Source organism: Oncorhynchus mykiss, chromosome 7 (genome assembly GCF_057628025.1).
Source record: "Oncorhynchus mykiss isolate SJ-2025 chromosome 7, ASM5762802v1, whole genome shotgun sequence".
NCBI lineage: Eukaryota > Metazoa > Chordata > Actinopteri > Salmoniformes > Salmonidae > Oncorhynchus > Oncorhynchus mykiss.
In genome coordinates this window covers 10615001-10635761 of record NC_143028.1, presented here as the reverse complement: position 1 = coordinate 10635761, position 20761 = coordinate 10615001, and the positions used below count along the sequence as shown (strand labels likewise).

General features: G+C 45.3%; 1 protein-coding gene across 3 annotated transcripts in view; it reads right to left on the bottom strand.

Moving 5' to 3' along the window:
• Positions 1–20761, bottom strand: part of fndc3ba (fibronectin type III domain containing 3Ba) — a 167913-nt gene that overhangs the window by 89416 nt on the left and 57736 nt on the right. For all 3 annotated transcript variants that reach the window (XM_090240245.1, XM_090240246.1, XM_090240244.1), the window contains exons 4-6: positions 6063–6139; positions 3779–4007; positions 989–1157 (exon numbers count right to left, since the gene is read on the bottom strand). In XM_090240245.1, coding sequence (XP_090096371.1) covers positions 989–1157; positions 3779–4007; positions 6063–6139 — 475 coding nt within the window. The remainder of the gene's footprint in view (positions 1–988; positions 1158–3778; positions 4008–6062; positions 6140–20761) is intronic.

Sequence of the window (20761 nt, the reverse complement as noted above, 5' to 3'; positions counted from 1 at the left end):
CGTGTGTTTTAGACAACCTCATCCTTCTATAGGAAAACAATGTCTGGTCAATGTCTGTAACTTGTCTATAGTGTCTCTCCTGTCTGCATTATGGCTATAGATTTCAGACTTGTAGATCAAGTTGATCACTAGTAAAACCAGTAACTAGTCTAAACTACTAACTAGTCTATAACTAGTCTGTAACTTCTCTCTAATTATAAGGCTAGCCTCTCCACACTTGTAGAGAAAGAAACTAGTCTCTAAGCTCTAACCAGTATTGTATCTAGTGTTGAAGTAGTATTGTATCTAGTGTTGAAGTAGTATTGTATCTAGTGTTGAAGTAGTATTGTATCTAGTGTTGAAGTTGTATTGTATCTAGTGTTGAAGTAGTATTGTATCTAGTGTTGAAGTAGTATTGTATCTAGTGTTGAAGTAGTATTGTATCTAGTGTTTAAGTTGTATTGTATCTAGTGTTGAAGTAGTATTGTATCTAGTGTTGAAGTAGTATTGTATCTAGTGTTGAAGTAGTATTGTATCTAGTGTTGAAGTAGTATTGTATCTAGTGTTTAAGTTGTATTGTATCTAGTGTTGAAGTAGTATTGTATCTAGTGTTGAAGTAGTATTGTATCTAGTGTTGAAGTAGTATTGTATCTAGTGTTGAAGTAGTATTGTATCTAGTGTTGAAGTAGTATTGTATCTAGTGTTGAAGTAGTATTGTATCTAGTGTTGAAGTAGTATTGTATCTAGTGTTTAAGTTGTACTGTAAGTACAGTTTCTCACAGCAGGAAAATAATCCTGCAGCAACAGGAAATGTTGACACATTTTTCATTAGGGCAAATAAAGTCTGACATTTTAAAGTGAAAATGACAAACCATGAACACACGACAAGTTAGCATTTCTTGCTAGCGCAGGAAAATTCTCTGCGACAACAGAGGGCTCAAATGAAGATGGTGCATCTGTAGTCTCAAACTAGTTGAACCGGTCTCGAACACCAGGACTATTCACTGACCTGTATCCATTGTGGCTGGAGCCCAGAGACTTGTACAGGGAGGAGGGGGGAGAGTTGAGTCTGTTCTGTCGCTCTAGCTGTCTCTGCTCCTTCATCTTCTTAGGCTGGGGCTTGTTATAGCTCTCCTCTCTGCCAACGTAGCTGGACATGCCATACACTGGGATTATCTCTGGGAGACGGAGAGATGGAGGGGGTGAAGAGGGAGGGAGAGAGGGAGAGGGAATTGAGAGAAGGAAAGAAGAGAGAGGGAGTTAGCTTTGTCATTTAGGTGTATGTATATACACTGAGTGGACAAAAACATTAAGGACACCTGCTACAGACATACAGACATCCCGCTCAAAATGCCTTAGATAGCTCTTTCGTCCCACCCCACACACAGGTGGAGACCTTATCTATGTTAATTAATGCCTCCAGCGATGAAACCTCTCTCATCATAGCGCAACGCATAGGTTTACCTCCACTGTACTCACATCCTACCATACCCTTGTCTGTACATTATCCCTTGAATCTATTCGACCACACCCAGAAATCTGCTCCTTTTATTCTCTGTCCCAACGCACTAGACGACCAGTTCTTATAGCCTTTAGCCGTACCCTTATCCTACTCCTCCTCTGTTCCTCTGGTGATGTAGAGGTTAGCCCTGTAGCCCCCAGCTCCACTCCTATTCCCCAGGCGCTATCATTTGTTGACTTCTGTAACCGTAATAGTTTCTGTAACCGTAGAAGCCTCCTCCCTAAGTTTGTTTTTTTCCACTGCTTTAGCACACTCTGCCAACCCTGATGTCCTAGCCGTGTCTGAATCCTGGCTTAGGAAGGCCACCAAAAATTCTGAAATTTCCATCCCCAACTATAACATTTTCCACTAAGATAGAACTGCCAAAGGGGGTGGAGTTGCAATCTACTGTATAGATAGCCTGCAGGGTTCTGTCATGCTATCCAGGTCTGTGCCCAAACAGTTCAAGCTTCTACTGTTAAAAATCCACCTTTCCAGAAATAAATCTCTCACTGTTGCCGCTTGCTACAGACCCCTGGACATCATATGTGCCCTGGACACCTGTGCCCTGGACACAGCTGTGCCCTGGACACCATATGTGAATTAATTGCCCCCCATTTATCTTCAGAGTTTGTACTGTTAGGTGACCTAAACTGGGATATGCTTTTAACACCACAATCTAAGCTATATGCCCTCAATCTCACCCAAATTATCATGGAACCTACCAGGTACAACCCCAAATCTGTAAACTCGGGCACCCTCATAGATATCATCCTGACCAACCTGCCCTCTAAATACACCTCTGCTGTCTTCAACCAGGATCTCAGCGATCACTGCCGCATGGCCTGCGTTCGTAATGGGTCCGCGGTCAAATGACCACCCCTCACAGTCAAACGCTCCCTAAAACACTTCTGCGAGCAGGCCTTTCTAATCGACCTGGCCCGGGTATCCTGGAAAGACATTGACCTCATTCTGTCAGTAGAGGATGCCTGGTTATTCTATAAACGTGCTTACCTCACCATCTTAAATAAGCATGTCCCATTCAAAAAATGTTGAACAAGGAACAGATATAGCCCTTGGTTCACTCCAGACCTGACTGCCCTTGAACAGCACAAAAACATCCTGTGGCGTACTGCAATAGCATCGAATAGCCCCCGCGATATGCAACATTTCAGGGAAGTTAGGAACCAATATACACAGTCAGTTAAGAAAGCAAATGCTTGCTTTTTCAAACAGAAATTTGCATCCTGTAGCACAAATTCCAAAAAGTTTTGGGACACTGTAAAGTCCATGGAGAATAAGAGCACCTCCTCCCAGCTGCCGACTGCACTGAGGCTAGGATTCACTGTCACCACCGATAAATCCAAGATAATTGAGAATTACAAAAAGCATTTTTCTACGGCTGGCCATGCTTTCCAACTGGCTACCCCTACCCCGGTCAACAGCTCTGCACTCCCAAGAGCAACTTGCCCAAGCCTCCTCCATTTCTCCTTCACCCAAATCCAGATAGTTGATGTTCTGAAAGACAATGCAACATCTGGATCCCTACAAATCTGCGGGGCTAGACAATCTGGACCCTGTCTTTCTAAAATTATCCTCCGCAATTGTTGCAACCCCTTTTACTAGCCTGTTCAAACTCTCTTTGGTATCGTCTGAGATCCCCAAAGATTGGAAAGCTGCCGTGGTCATCCCCCTCTTCAAAGGAGGAGACACTCTAGACCCAAACTGTTACAGACCTATATCTATCCTACCATGCCTTTCTAAGGTCTTCGAAAGCCAAGTTAACAAACAGATCACCGACCATTTTGAATCCCGCCGTACCTTCTCCGCTATGCAATCTGGTATCCGAGCTGGTCATGGGTGCACCTCAGCCACGCTTAAGGTCCTAAACGATATCATAACCGCCATCGATAAGAGACAATACTGTGCAGGTCTTCTTCATCGACCTGGCCAAGGCTTTCTTATCAGCAGACTCAACAGCCTTGGTTACGGAATTCCCTGCCTCGACTGGTTCACCAACCACTTCTAGTTCAGTGTGTCAAATCGGAGGGCCTGTTGTTCGGACCTCTGGTAGTCTCTATGGGGGTGCCACAGGGTTCAATTCTCGGGCCGACTCTGTTCTCTGTATATATCAATGATTTCGCTCTTGCGACTGGTGATTCTCTGATCCACCTCTACGCAGATGACACCACTCTGAATACTTCTGGCCCTTCTTTGGACACTGTGTTAAATAAAGGTGAAATAAAAAATCAAAAAATGCCCATAGACACATCTTAGACTGGGGTGTGAGTATCTTACCTTCTCCATATATGGGCGGGAGGTGGTGTTGGTAGTACTGGTGGGGGGACAGGTCTCCAGGACTCACAGGGGGATAGAAGGAGTGAGAGTTGGGGATAAAGTGGGGGTGGGTGAGGTACGGCGGGAGGTGGTGCGTGGGGGAGAGAGCGGGGGAGTACGAAGGGGGATAACATTCAGGAGACTGCGGGGTGACGACCACCCGACGCACTCCTGTGTTGTCTTCTAACACCTGGGGGGAGGAGAGGCAAAGGGGAGGGGAGAGGGGGAGGGGAGGAGAGTAATTCTTAGCATTACTGGAGAATTCCACAATAAAACACATCCAATAACACTCCACAAACACTGGACTCAATTAAATCCAACCCACACTGGAGTGTTCACACAGTAGTTCTCCCCATGGTCAAATAACATGGCAGTTTGTGTAAAACCCACCATCACCACCAGGAAGTAGATTCCCCTCACAGGTAACTACAGTTGACAGATTAAGAAGAGTGTTGCTATGGGTTTGATCAAATTCCAGTTTAAGACGTTTGCTGTACACACATGCATGCACACACACACACACACACACACACACACACACACACACACACACACACAAATTCCACCAATTCAGACAGTCTCTCTCACACACATTCCATTCCATTCACACACATTCCAATCAGTAAGCAAACACACTCTCCCCCGTGAGAGCCGCTTCCAAGTGCTGCTGCAGCAGCACACACAGACACGCGCACGTGCGCACACACGCACGCACGCAGAGAGAGAGAGAGCAAGAGAGGAGAAATGATAGCAGACCACTCTCTCTGACTCCCCCCTTCGACCTCCACATCCTCTATACAAAACAAACTTACGTGAAAAACAGACATGTTTATGTGACAACAAGGCCAAAGTCCCACCAGAAACTAGTTGGCAGAGGATCCCCCTCTCTCTCCTTCCATCCCTCTCTCTCCTCCCATCCCTCTCTCTCCTCCCACCCCTATCTCTCCTTCCATCCCTCTCTCTCCTCCCATCCCTCTCTCTCCTTCCATCCCTCTCTCTCCTTCCATCCCTCTCTCTCCTCCCATCTCTCTCTCTCCTCCCACCCCTATCTCTCCTTCCATCCCTCTCTCTCCACCCATCCCTCTCTCTCCTTCCACCCCTCTCTCTCCTTCCATCCCTCTCTCTCCTCCCATCCCTCTCTCTCCTCCCATCCCCCTCTCTCCTTCCACCCATCCCTCTCTCTCCTTCCACCCCTCTCTCTCCTTCCATCCCTCTCTCTCCTCCCATCCCTCTCTCTCCTCCCATCCCCCTCTCTCCTTCCACCCATCCCTCTCTCTCCTCCCACCCCTATCTCTCCTTCCATCCCTCTCTCTCCTCCCATCCCTCTCTCCTCCCATCCCCCTCTCTCCTTCCACCCATCCCTCTCTCTCCTCCCACCCCTATCTCTCCTTCCATCCCTCTCTCTCCTCCCATCCCTCTCTCTCCTCCCATCCCCCTCTCTCCTTCCACCCATCCCTCTCTCTCCTTCCATCCCTCTCTCTCCTCCCATCCCTCTCTCTCCTCCCACCCCTATCTCTCCTTCCACCCATCCCTCTCTCTCCTCCCATCCCTATCTCTCCTCCCACCCCTATCTCTCCTTCCACCCATCCCTCTCTCTCCTTCCATCCCTCTCTCTCCTTCCATCCCTCTCTCCTTCCATCCCTCTCTCTCCTTCTACCATCCCTCTCTCTCCTCCAATCCCTCTCTCTCCTCCAATCCCTCTCTCTCCTCCCATCCCTCTCTCTCCTATCCCTCTCTCTCCTATCCCTCTCTCTTCTCCCATCCCTCTCTCTCCTTCCACCCATCCCCCTCTCTCCTTCCACCCATCCCTCTCTCCTTCCACCCATCCCTCTCTCTCCTCCCATCCCTCTCTCTCCTCCCATCCCTCTCTCTCCTCCCATCCCTCTCTCTCCTCCCATCCCTCTCTCTCCTCCCATCCCTCTCTCTCCTCTCATCCCTCTCGCTCCTCCCATCCCTCTCTCTCCTCCCATCCCTCTCTCCTTCCACCCATCCCTCTCTCTATGTGGGTGTTTGTGTACTGTAAGGGTGACACTTTTTCCCGCTCTCAGTTGGCTCAGTGGCCTCCCCCCAACACACACAGTCAATGGCCTCGCTGCTATCACCCCCCCCCCCCCCAACACACACAGTCAATGGCCTCGCTGCTATCACCCCCCCCAACAAGGTACCCTGCAATAATCAACACATTCCTCTCTGCTCTGGGTGGCTTCAGTTGAGAGCAAGTTTACCACACACAAACACAGCTTACCTGGGAGATGTATCCTGGGGGGACGTGGATGGGGGGGATTGATCCATTGGGGGACATCATTGGGACCTCAGCAGGACCTGCACAAAAGATACACACTGTCAGTCACTGTAACACACACACGCTAATGACAAGGTAACGCCTAGGCTTTAGATCAACATGCTAACACAGTCTTGTGTCATGCAGGAGACCTGGATTCAGTCACAGACACACAAACAACAGCAGGTAAAAACCTTATGGAGGAAAATCCACGTATTTTTGTGTTTACTTTTCCACTGTGATCTCTTTCTCCATCTCCCCCCTCTCCCTATCCCCTATCTCTGGGAAAGTCATTGGTTTCCCGTAGAGAGTGCTGTAGGCAAGTCTGGATTCAGTGTAAATCATACTAAACACACACACACGCACACATTAGGTGAGAAGTACACAGTGAGAGACCCCTTTTTGCCCCCTCTCTGACCTCCCTTCTCCCCTCCTCCCTCTCTTCTTTTCTGGGGAATATGAAGCTGTTCATTGAGCATAACATATGAAAACACAAACATACACACCAACACGCACAAACGCATTCATACACATTTGCACTCACACACAAAAACACGCACACAAACGCAAATGCACACCCACTTGGCAAACAGACATATGTTTAGACAGTCTCTGTTGCCTCTGTGCTCTTCGCTCAGCAAACAGCAGCTTCCAACCACTTAAACACACACAGCACAGAGTGTTCCCATCCGTAGCCCCCTAGACACAAGCATATGCAAGCACACACACATGCAAACAACCACACACACTCACAGAGGGTAGAACATGGCTCTTTAGTGTACAATCATTTTGGAGTAACTCTGGGAACAAGTTCCTATTTATTTTTGGTCTGTAATGAATTAAACAACCCAGATGTGAACTTCAAAATCTACAACAGCCGAGCTAAAGGCAGAAGCAAGCACATACAGGTAACTGCCAAAATAAAGGAAACACCAACATAAAGTGTCTTAATAGGGCCTTGGGGCACCACGAGACAGAACAGCTTCAACCCACCGTGGCAAAGATTCTACATGTGTCTGGAACTCTATTGGAGGAATGCTACATTCTTCTACAAGAAATTCCATAATTTGGGGTTTTGTTGATGGTGGTGGAAAACACTGTCTCGGGCGCTGCTCCAGAATCTCCCATAAGTGTTCAATTGAGTTGAGATCTGGTGACTGAGATGGCCATGGCATATGGTTTACATCATTTTCATGCTCATCAAACCATTCAGATACCAATCGTGCCCTATGGAGGGGGGCATTGTCATTCTGTGGGCCACAGACATGGTAGCCAAAATAATGGCCTACACGGCATTTTTTACCCTAAGCATGATGGGATGTTAATTGCTTAATTAACTCAGGAACCACACCTGTGTGGAAGCACATGCTTTCAACATATACTGAACAAAAATATAAATGCAACATGTAACAATTTCAACGTTTTTACTGAGTTACAGTTCATTGTAAAGATGGCTGACGTTCTACATGCTCCTAACCAATTGTGCCATTTTGTTAGTTTTATTGCGTTGTTTGCAACTTTTTTTTAAAACGTATTTTGTACATAATGTTGCTGCTACCATCTCTTATAACCGAAAATAACATGGACATCAGAACAGTGATTACTCACCACGAACTGGAAGAAGCTTTTTCCTTTAACGAGTTCGATGAGAAAGATATACTGCTCTTCCGGGAACAGGCCCAGATCCCAGTCATTTGCGTGAAAAAAAAGATGGAGGAAAGAGGACGCAGATCAGGCTGCCTTTTGAGAATCCGTAGGCGAGCGAGTAAACTCCCACTGCCTTCCGTCCTACTTTCTAACATGCAAATCATTGGAAAATAAAATTGATGACCTACGATTACGAATATCCTACCAACAGGACATTAAGACTGCAATATCTTATGTTTCACCGAGTCGTGGCTGAACGACGACACGGATAATATAGAGCTCGAGTGATTTTCAATGCACCGGCAGAACAGAGAAGCTACATCTGGTAAGACGAGGGGTGGGGGTGTGTGTCTTTTTGTCAATGACAGCTGGTGGACTCTCCTGAGGTAGAGTACCTTATGATAAGCTGTAGACCACACTATCTACCAAGAGAGTTCTCATCTATATTATTTGTATATTATTCGTATTTACCACCACAGACCGATGCTGGCACTAAGACCGCACTCAACCAACTCTATAAGGCCATAAGCAAACAAGAAAATGTTCATCCAGAAGTGGCGCTCCTAGTGGCCGGGGACTTTAATGTGCAACCAGCACAGCATGTGCAACCAGAGGGAAAAAAACTCTAGACCACCTTTACTCCACATACAGAGGTGCATACAAAGCTCTCCCACGCCCTCCATTTGGCAAATCTGACCATAATTCTATCCTCCTGATTCCTGCTTAAAAGCAAAAACTAAAGCAGGAAGTGCCAGTGACTCGCTCAATACGTAAGTGGCCAGATGACGCGGATACTAAGCTACAGGACTGTTTTGCTAGAACAGACTGGAATATGTTCTGAGATTCATCCAATGGCATTGAGGAGTATACCACCTCAGTCACTGGCTTCATCAATAAGTGCATTGACAACGTTGTCCCCACAGTGACCGTACGTACATATCCCAACCAGAAGCCATGGATTACAAGCAACATCCGCATCGAGCCAAAGGCTAGAGCTGCCGCTTTCAAGGAACGGGACACTAATCCGGACGCTTATAAGAAATCCCGCTAGGGTGCTTATGGTCGAGAAATTAACATTCAATTGTCTGGCAACAGCTCTGGTGGATATTCCTGCAGTCAGCATGCCAATTGCACACTCCCTCAAAACTTCAGATATCTGTGGCATTGTGTTGTGTGACAAGACTGCACATTTTAGAGTCCCCCAGCACAAGGTGATCATGCTGTTAAATCGGCTTCTTGATATGCCACACCTGTCAGGTGAATGGATTATCTTGGCAAAGAAAAAATGCTCACTAACAGGGATATAAACACATTTGAGAGAAATAAGCTTTTTGTGCATATGGAACATTTCTGGGATCTTTTATTCCAGCTCATATAACATGTTGCGTTTATATTTTTGTTCAGTGTAGTTTGTATCCCTCATTTACTCAAGTGTTCCCATTCTTTTTGGCAGTTATACCTCTACCTCTGTTGAGTGCATTATCCTTTTAAATGGTTAAAACCAAAAGCAAAAATGATCAATTCAAAGTAACAATTGAGTTGGTAGTGTTAATTCTCAAATATATTACGATCAGTTGGTGTCAGATATGTACTGGCTTTAACCGCTCGCTCCACTTCTCTCCTCCCCTCTTCTCTCCTCCCTTCCGTCAGATGTCAGGTCATTTCCTGTCTCAAATATATGGCATCACCACCCAGACAGGAAGATGTGACCTAGAATACAATCTGTCACCTCCGCATCCAAGTGTTTCCCCTAGCAACCACATAGCAACCGTTACATTATCTGGCTTGGAGCAACACACAGAATGACAGAACACACACACACATACACACACACACACACACACACACACACACACACACACACACACACACACACACACACACACACACACACACACACACACACACTCTACAGGAGATCAGTTCTCTCCGTGTCCATAGACTAATTAAGCAGAATCTCATCTTCAAAATAATTAATCATCATCCTTTCCACACTACCACATGGAATACACTCAAAACTGTAAGAGACACACTCACACACTCTCTCTCTCACACACTCAGTTTCTCAGGAGATGATGCAACATTTCATCAGATGGTTCTCATAATATAGCTGTCTAGAACAGCTGCTGCAGGGCCCCAGAGGTGCACACACACACACGCATACACACACACACACTGTAATTGACTGTGTTCCATTATTGCGTTTAATGTTGTTGTGATGCTGTGTTATGCTATGCCTAAACTTGGTGATTGATTGCTTTGTCCTGTTAAGAGTTAGGCCATTTCAACCAAACCTGAATTGCCTTTCAAAACATGCAAACAAACAAACAAACATGCCATCATTTATTGGCAACTACAGCAGTTGGGATCTTAAAGGATGGGAGTGGTTTTGTGTCAGGGTTAATCCATTAGAATTCAATCACTTTTTGACAGCAGCACCTTTGAACCAATCCTTCCATACATATTCGGCCACTGTAGAAGTGCTCAGAAAGTGACTTTTTGGACCTGCATGTCAAAACATTTAATAGATAAAGGTGCTCAAAGTTTACCTATTTTGCATACCCCACCATACCATGACACATTTATGTCTTCACCACTGGCAAAGATAAACGGTTGAGATTGATTTCATTTAAAAGCATACAAACAGGGTTGTCAAACTATTCCATCATTTCATGAACCATGCTACAGACACACACCCTTTATGAGAGTCACAAGTGTGCATCTGCCACTGAAGGAGGAAGTGTCATGGTGCGTTCGCAACCAAGATGGAAGTGGTAATTTACCACACACGACTGGGAAAAATCCACTTGATCGCACCTCAAAACTGGTAATTACTAGTGGGAAACTTTTCTATCATCCTGAGCGCCTACTTCTCACACATGGTGACCTCTGACGTCACCTACTAAGGAAATGGCCTCTAACAACATTTTCCACCGTTGAATGCAACAACAAAACATTATTTATTAAAAACAATCTATTCATGTGGTTTTTGAACGCTATCATTTGTTTACAAGCATCTGTACTTTTAGTTGGTGGTTTACGCAGCTTGTTGGCCATTAGCCAAACAGCGTTTCTCAATGAGTTCAAATGAGATGAATGCACCCAACTGGTATTTACGACTTCACAACTGGTATATTCCCACCTCCCACATGGTAACAAATGTAGCATGAGAGTGGAAACTTGAAGCCCAACAAAACAATCCTGTGACAACAGACAATGGTGTTGGAGGGCAAGTAGAAGGCACTTTAAAAATATATATATATCCCAACGCCCCAGGGCTCCCAATGCCCCAGGGCAGTTATTGGGGACATTGCCCTGTGTAGGGTGCCGTCTTTCGGATGGGACATTAAAAGTGTGTCCTGACTCTGTGGTCACTAAAGATTCCATGATACTTATTGTCAAAAATTCCAACATCGGCATCGGCCCGAACTAGATGTCTAGTTTAACGCCGATGTGCAAAACCAATGTCAAAGCTGACGTGCATACCTATATAACGTAGGTAGATGACGTCCATACCTATATAACGTAGGTAGCTGACGTGCATACCTATATAACGTAGGTAGATGACGTGCATACCTATATAACGTAGGTAGATGACGTGCATACCTTTATAACGTAGGTAGATGACGTGCATACCGTTATAACGTAGGTAGATGACGTGCATACCTATATATCGTAGGTAGATGACGTGCATACCTATATAACGTAGGTAGATGACGTGCATACCTATATATCGTAGGTAGATGACGTGCATACCTTTATAACGTAGGTAGATGACGTGGATACCTATATAACGTAAGTAGATGACGTGCATACCTATATAACGTAGGTAGATGAGGTACATACCTATATAACGTAGGTAGATGACGTGCATACCTATATAACGTAGGTAGATGACGGGCAAGATAATAGAATTCATTGCCCTTGACAATCAACCGTGGATAGGGAGCACCCCTCTATCCACATCGACAGGACAGTAGTGGTGAGGGTAGTACGTTTTAAGTTCCTCAGCGTACACATCACGGGCAAACTGAATTGGTCCACCCACACAGACAGCGTGGTGAAGAAGGCGCAGCAGTACCTCTTCAACCTCAGGAGGCTGAAGAAATTTGGCTTGTCACCATAAACTTTTACAGATGCACAATCGTCAGCATCCTGTCGGGCTGTATCACCGCCTGGTATGGCAACTGCTCCGCCCACAACCATAAGGCTCTCCAGAGGGTAGTGAGGTCTGCACAACGCATCACCGGGGGCAAACTACCTGCCCCCCAGGACACCTGCACCACGCGATGTCACAGGAAGGTCATAAAGATCATCAAGGACAACAACCACCCGAGCCACTGCCTGTTCACCCCGCTAAGGCGAGGTCAGTACAGGTTCATCAAAGCAGGTACCGAGAGACTGAAAAACAGCTTCTATCTCAAGGCCATCAGACTGTTAAACAGCCATAACTAACATTGAGGGGCTGCTGCCAACACACTGACTCAACTCCAGCCACTTTAATAATGTGAAAATGGTTGAAAAATGTATCACTAGCCACTTTAAACAATGCCACTTTATATAATGTCTACATACCCTACATTACTCATCTCATATGTATATACTGTACTCTATACCATCTACTGCATCTTGCCATCTTTATGTAATACATGTATCACCAGCCACTTTAAACAATGGCACTTTTATATGTTACATACCCTACATTATAGAGGTCGACCGATTAATCGGAATGGTTAATTAACAATCGGAAATCGGTATTTTTGGGTGCCAATTTGTCGATTTTGTAAAATTATTTTATTATTTATTTATTTATTACTTTATTTAACTAGGTCAGTCAGTTAAGAACACATTCTTATTTTCAATGACGGCCTAGGAACGGTGGGTTAACTGCCTTGTTCAGGGGCAGAACGACAGATTTTCACCTTGTCAGCTCGGGGGATCCAATCTTGCAACCTTACAGTTAACTAGTCCAACGCAATAATGACCTGCCCATCTCTTGTTGCACTCCACAAGGAGACTGCTGTTAGTTGCTAGCTAGCATTAAACTGATCTTATAAAAAACAATCAATCATAATCACTAGTTAACTACACATGGTTGATGATATTACTAGATATTATCTAGCGTGTCCTGCGTTGCATATAATCTGACTGAGCATACAAGCATACAAGTATCTGACTGAGCGGTGGTAGGCAGAAGCAGGCGCGTAAACATTCATTCAAACAGCACTTTCGTGCGTTTTGTCTTCGTTGTTCGTCAAGAATTGCGCTGTTTATGACTTCAAGCCTATCAACTCCCGAGATGAGGCTGGTGTAACCGAAGTGAAATGGCTAGCTAGTTAGTGCGCGCTAATAGCGTTTCAAACGTCACTCGCTTGGAGCCTTCTAGTAGTTGTTCTCATTGCTCTGCATGGGTAACGCTGCTTCGATGGTGGCTGTTGTCGTTGTGTTGCTGGTTCGAGCCCAGGGAGGAGCGAGGAGAGGGACGGAAGCTATACTGTTACACTGGCAATACTAAAGTGCCTATAAGAACATCCAATAGTCAAAGGTTAATCAAATACAAATGGTATAGAGGGAAATAGTCCTATAATTCCTATAATAACTACAACCTAAAACTTCTTACCTGGGAATATTGAAGACTCGTGTTAAAAGGAACCACCAGCTTTCATATGTTCTCATGTTCTGAGCAAGGAACTGAAACAGTAGCTTTCTTACATGGCACATATTGTACTTTTACTTTCTTCTCCAACACTTTGTTTTTGCATTATTTAAACCAAATTGAACATGTTTCATTATTTACTTGAGGCTAAATTGATTTTATTGATGTATTATATTAAGTTAAAATAAGTGTTCATTCAGTATTGTTGTAATTGTCATTATTACAAATAAAATACAAAAATTGGCCGATTAATCGGTATCGGCTTTTTGGTCCTCCAATAATCGGTATCGGCGTTGAAAAATCATAATCGGTCGACCTCTACTACTCATCTCATATGTACAGTGAGGGATAAAAGTATTTGATCCCCTGCTGACTTTGTACGTTTGCCCACTGACAAAGAAATGATCAGTCTATAATTTTAATGGTAGGTTAATTTGAACAGTGAGAGACAGAATAACAACAAAAAATCCAGCAAAACACATGTCAATGGGTAATGGGGACATACGTAAATGACAACAAAATTACTTTTTGGTCATTGTGGTGTGGTGTGTGTGTGTGTAACCTTTATTTAACTAGGCAAGTCAGTTAAGAACAAATTCTTATTTAGATTGACGGCCTACCCCAGCCTAACCTGGACGACGCTGGGCCAATTGTGCGCCGCCCTATGGGACTCCCAATCACGGCCAGATGTGATACAGCCTGGATTCGAACCAGGGACCGTAATGACGCCCTCTTGCACTGAGATGCAGTGCCTTAGACCACTGCGTCCATGTGTGTGTATGAACTATTTAACTGTACTAGAATGCTTAAAAGGCCGCAAAAAAAGAAAATATCAGTTATCGGTATCGTTTTTTTTGGCAAGGAAAATATTGGATATCGGTATCGGCCAAAAATGTAATATCGGTGCAACACTAGTGGTAACCCCGGTGTCCTGGTTAAATTCCCAATCTGGCCCTCATAACATCATGGCCACCTAATCATCCCAAACTTCCAATTGGCTCATTCATCCCCCCTCTTCTCTCCTGTAACTATTCCCCAGGTCGTCAACCTATCTGGTAAAATAAGTTCAAAAAATAAGAAAATGAATAATGCCAGGAACATAGTGAATACTGAACATAGTGAATACTGAACATAGTGAATGCTGAACATAATGAATGCTGAACATAGTGAATGCTGAACATAGTGAATGCTGAACATAGTGAATACTGAACATAGTGAATGCTGAACATAGTGAATGCTGAACATAGTGAATACTGAACATAGTGAATACTGAACATAGTGAATGCTGAACATAGTGAATGCTGAACATAGTGAATACTGAACATAGTGAATGCTGAACATAGTGAATGCTGAACATAGTGAATGCTTAACATAGTGAATACTGAACATAGTGAATGCTGAACATAGGGAATGTTGAACATAGTGAATGCTGAATATAGTGAATGCTGAATATAGTGAATGCTGAACATAGTGAATACTGAACATAGTGAATGCTGAACATAGTGAATGCTTAACATAGTGAATACTGAACATAGTGAATGCTGAATATAGGGAATGCTGAACATAATGAATGCTGAATATAGTGAATGCTGAACATAGTGAATACTGAACATAGTGAATGCTGAACATAGTGAATGCTGAACATAGTGAATACTGAACATAGCGAATACTGAACATAGTGAATGCTGAACATAGTGAATGCTGAACATAGTGAATACTGAACATAGTGAATGCTGAACATAGTGAATGCTTAACATAGTGAATACTGAACATAGTGAATGCTGAACATAGGGAATGCTGAACATAGTGAATGCTGAACATAGTGAATACTGAACATAGTGAATGCTGAACATAGTGAATGCTTAACATAGTGAATACTGAACATAGTGAATGCTGAATATAGGGAATGCTGAACATAGTGAATGCTGAATATAGTGAATGCTGAACATAGTGAATGCTGAACATAGTGAATACTGAACATAGTGAATGCTGAACATAGTGAATGCTTAACATAGTGAATACTGAACATAGTGAATGCTGAATATAGGGAATGCTGAACATAGTGAATGCTGAACATTGTGAATGCTGAACATAGGGAATGTTGAACATAGTGAATGCTGAACATAGTGAATGCTGAACATAGTGAATGCTGAACATAGTGAATGCTGAACATAGTGAATACTGAACATAGTGAATGCTGAATATAGGGAATGCTGAACATAGTGAATGCTGAACATTGTGAATGGCATTTCATTTTCCCACTGTACCGAAACCTAACCGTGACACCAAAACCGCAATACGTACCGAACCATGGGTTTGGTGAACCGTTCCACCCCTAACTACAACCACATTACTAAGTCTTTGACCACACTGTGTTGTTACTTTGGTGAGTAAAAACACATGCTTCCTGCTTAAACACCAAATATCTCTGATTTTTTTCATATTCGCATACCCCCTATTTTTGTGGGTGTTGTGCCCGCAATCGGTTGTAATCCTTCAAACACAGTAACACAGTGGAGAATAAAACGTTTAGGAACAGATGTGGAAAACACTTTCACTCTCTCCCTCTCTGTCTCCCTCTCTCCCCCTCCCTGTCTCCCTCTCTCCCCCTACCGGTCTCCCTCTATCCCCCTCTCTGTCTCCCTCTCTCCCCCTCTCTGTCTCCCTCTCTCCCCCTCTCTGTCTCCCTCTCTCCCCCTCTCTGTCTCCCTCTCTCCCCCTCTCTGTCTCCCTCTCTCCCCCTCCCTGTCTCCCTCTCTCCCCCTACCGGTCTCCCTCTCTCCCCCTCTCTGTCTCCCTCTCTCCCCCTCCCTGTCTCCCACTCTCCCCCTCCCTGTCTCCCACTCTCCCCCTCCCTGTCTCCCTGTCTCCCTGTCTCCTCCTCCCTGTCTCCCTCTCTCCCCCTCCCTGTCTCCCTCTCTCCCCCTCCGTCTACCTCTCTCCCCCTCTCTGTCTCCCTCTCTCCCCCTCTCTGTCTCCCTCTCTCCCCCTCTCTGTCTCCCTCTCTCCCCCTCTCTGTCTCCCTCTCTCCCCCTCCCTGTCTCCCTCTCTCCCCCTCCCTGTCTCCCTCTCTCCCCCTACCAGTCTCCCTCTCTCCCCCTCTCTGTCTCCCACTCTCCCCCTCCCTGTCTCCCACTCTCCCCCTCCCTGTCTCCCACTCTCCCCCTCCCTGTCTCCCTGTCTCCCTGTCTCCCTCTCTCCCTCTCTCCCCCTCCCTGTCTCCCTCTCTCCCCCTCCGTCTCCCTGTCTCCTCCTCCCTGTCTCCCTCTCTCCCCCTCCCTGTCTCCCCCTACCTGTCTCCCTCTCTCCCCCTCCCTGTCTCCCACTCTCCCTCTCCCTGTCTCCCCGTCTCCCCCTCCCTGTCTCCCTCTCTCCCCCTCCCTGTCTCCCTCTCTCCCCCTACCTGTCTCCCTCTCTCCCCCTACCTATCTCCCTCTCTCCCTCCCTGTCTCCCACTCTCCCTCTCCCTGTCTCCCCCTCTCCCCCTACCTGTCTCCCTCTCTCCCCCTACCTGTCTCCCACTCTCCCTCTCTCTCCCTCCCTGTCTCCCACTCTCCCCCTCCCTGTCTCCCTCTCTCCCCCTCCCTGTCTCCCACTCTCCCTCTCCCTGTCTCCCCGTCTCCCCCTCCCTGTCTCCCTCTCTCCCCCTCCCTGTCTCCCTCTCTCCCCCTACCTATCTCCCTCTCTCCCCCTCCCTGTCTCCCACTCTCCCTCTCCCTGTCTCCCCCTCTCCCCCTACCTGTCTCCCTCTCTCCCCCTACCTGTCTCCCACTCTCCCTCTCTCTCCCTCCCTGTCTCCCACTCTCCCCCTCCCTGTCTCCCACTCTCCCCCTCCCTGTCTCCCTCTCTCCCCATCTCCCCCTCCCTGTCTCCCACTCTCCCCATCTCCCACTCTCCCCCTCCCTGTCTCCCACTCCCTGTCTCCCACTCTCCCCATCTCCTTCTATCCCCCTCCCTGTCTCCCACTCTCCCACTCCCTGTCTCCCACTCTCCCACTCCCTGTCTCCCACTCTCCCCATCTCCCCCTCCCCATCTCCCACTCTCCCCATCTCCCACTCTCCCCATCTCCCACTCTCCCCCTCCCTGTCTCCCACTCTCCCCCTCCCTGTCTCCCACTCTCCCCCTCCCTGTCTCCCACTCTCCCTCTCCCTGTCTCCCTCTCCCCGTCTCCCACTCTCCCCATCTCCCACTCTCCCCATCTCCTAATCTCCCCATCTCCCACTCTCCCCTTCTCTATGTGTTTCTCCCGTTCTCACTCCCTTTCGCTGTCCCCCCTCTCTCACTCTCCCGCACATGTGGTTACCATATTGAGAGGAAACGCAGACCCTCCTGGGAAAGAGTGTGTGTGTGTATGTGTGTGTGTATATGTGTTTGTGTATATGTTTGTGTGTATATATGTGTATGTATGTGTGTGTGTGTGTGTGTGTTTGTGTGTGTGTTTGTGTGTATGTATGTGTTTGTGTGTATGTATGTATGTGTTTGTGTGTGTGTGTATGTATATGTTTGTGTGTATGTATGTGTTTGTGTGTATATGTGTTTGTGTGTGTATGTGTTTGTGTGTGTATATGTTTGTGTGTATATATGTTTGTGTGTATGTATGTGTTTGTGTGTATGTATGTGTTTGTGTGTATGTATGTGTTTGTGTGTATGTATGTGTTTGTATGTGTTTGTGTGTGTATATGTTTGTGTGTATATATGTTTGTGTGTATATGTGTTTGTGTGTGTTTGTGTGTGTATATGTTTGTGTGTATATATGTTTGTGTGTATATGTGTTTGTGTGTGTTTGTGTGTGCTATGAAAGGAGTCTGTTTGTAAGATGACCTACATGCAGCCAACTAGGCACAGATGGAAATCCTAAACACACACATACACACTAGGGTTGGGCGGTACTCAGATTTCCATACCTTCATAACGTACCTGTGCCATCCCAGGATATATGATATTACCAGCAGTGCACACAAGGGGTGATATTTATTTTTCAAACAAAAAAAGCCCCAAAAACGTCAGTTACCAGAATGCTCACAAAATGTTAACAAGTACAAAGGAACTCCCATAGCGGATGCTAGGTAAATGTTAACAAGTACAAAGAAACTCCCATAGAGGATGCTAGGTAAATGTTAACAAGTACAAAGGAACTCCCATAGAGGATGCTAGGTAAATGCTAAGAAGTACAAAGGAACTCCCATAGCAGATGCTAGGTAAATGATAATAAGCACAAAGAAACTCCCATAGCGGATGCTAGGTAAATGTTAACAAGTACAAAGAAACTCCCATAGAGGATGCTAGGTGATTGTTAACAAGTACAAAGGAACTCCCATAGAGGATGCTAGGTAAATGTTAACAAGTACAAAGGAACTCCCATAGAGGATGCTAGGTAAATGCTAAGAAGTACAAAGGAACTCCCATAGCGGATGCTAGGTAAATGTTAACAAGTACAAAGAAACTCCCATAGAGGATGCTAGGTAAATGTTAACAAGTACAAAGGAACTCCCATAGAGGATGCTAGGTAAATGCTAACAAGTACAAAGGAACTCCCATAGCAGATGCTAGGTAAATGATAATAAGCACAAAGGAACTCCCATAGCAGATGGTAGGTAAATGCTAACAAGTACAAAGGAACTCCCATAGCGGATGCTAGGTAAATGCTAACAAGTACAAAGGAACTCCCATAGCGGATGCTAGGTAAATGCTAACAAGTACAAAGGAACTCCCATAGCGGATGCTAGGTAAATGCTAACAAGTACAAAGGAACTCCCATAGCGGATGCTAGGTAAATGCTAACAAGTACAAAGGAACTCCCATAGCGGATGCTAGGTAAATGCTAACAAGTACAAAGGAACTCCCATAGAGGATGCAAACATTTACTAAAGACAGAAAACACACACAAACCCTTGAACATACACAAACACACACAAACCCTTGAACATACACACACACACACAAACCCTTGAACATACACAAACCCTTGAACATACACACACAACCCCTTGAACATACACAAACACACACAACCCCTTGAACATACACAAACACACACAACCCCTTGAACATACACAAACACACACAAACCCTTGAACACACCCTCACAAACCCTTGAACACACACACAAACCCCTGAACATACACAAACCCTTGAACATACACAAACACACACAATCCCTTGAACATACACAACCCCTTGAACATACACGAACATACACAACCCCTTGAACATACACAAACACACACAAGCCCTTGAACATACACAACCCCTTGAACATACACAAACCCTTGAACATACACAAACCCTTGAACATACACAAACACACACAACCCCTTGAACATACACACACACACACACACAAACCCTTGAACACACACAAACCCTTGAACATACAAACACACACAACCCCTTGAACATACACACACACACACACACAACCCCTTGAACATACACAACCCCTTGAACATACACAAACACACACAAACCGTCCAGATCCGGCAGCTGCTTCTAGGGGCTCTGATGGGGTATCTCTCCATCCAGAGCTCTGAGAACAGACACTCCCACTACAGTTTCTTCTAGAGGTCGACTGATTAATCGGAATGGCCGATTAATTAGGGCCGATTTCAAGTTTTCATAACAATCGGAAATGGGTATTTTTGGACACCGATTTGGACAATTCTTTTTTTTGTGACACTTTTATTTAATCTTTATTTAACTTGGCAAGTCAGTTAAGAACACATTCTTATTTTCAATGAAGGCCTGGGAACGGTGGGTTAACTGCCTCGTTCAGGGGCAGAACGGCAGATTTTTACCTTGTCAGCTCGGGGGATTCAATCTTGTAACCTTACAGTTAACTAGTCCAACGCTCTAACCACCTGCCTCTCATTGCACTCCACGAGGAGACTGCCTGCGCGAATGCAGTAAGCCAAGGTAAGTTGCTAGCTAGCATTAAACTTATCTTATAAAAAACAATCAATCATAATCACTAGTTAAACTAGTAATATCATCAACCATGTGTAGTTATCTAGGGTGTCCTGCGTTGAATATAATCGATGCGGTGCTGTCGTTGCTCCAATGTGTACCTAACCATAAACATCAATGCCTTTCTTAAAATCAATACACAGAAGTATATATTTTTAAACCTGCATATTTAGCTAAAAGAAATCCAGGTTAGCAAGCAATATTAACCAGGTGAAATTGTGTCACTTCTCTTGCGTTCATTGCATGCAGAGTCAGTGTATATGCAACAGTTTGGGTCGCCTAATTTGCCAGAATTGTATGTAATTATGACATAACATTGAAGGTTGTGCAATGTAACAGGAATATTGAGACTTATGGATGCCACCCGTTAGATAAAATACGGAACGGTTCCGTAGTT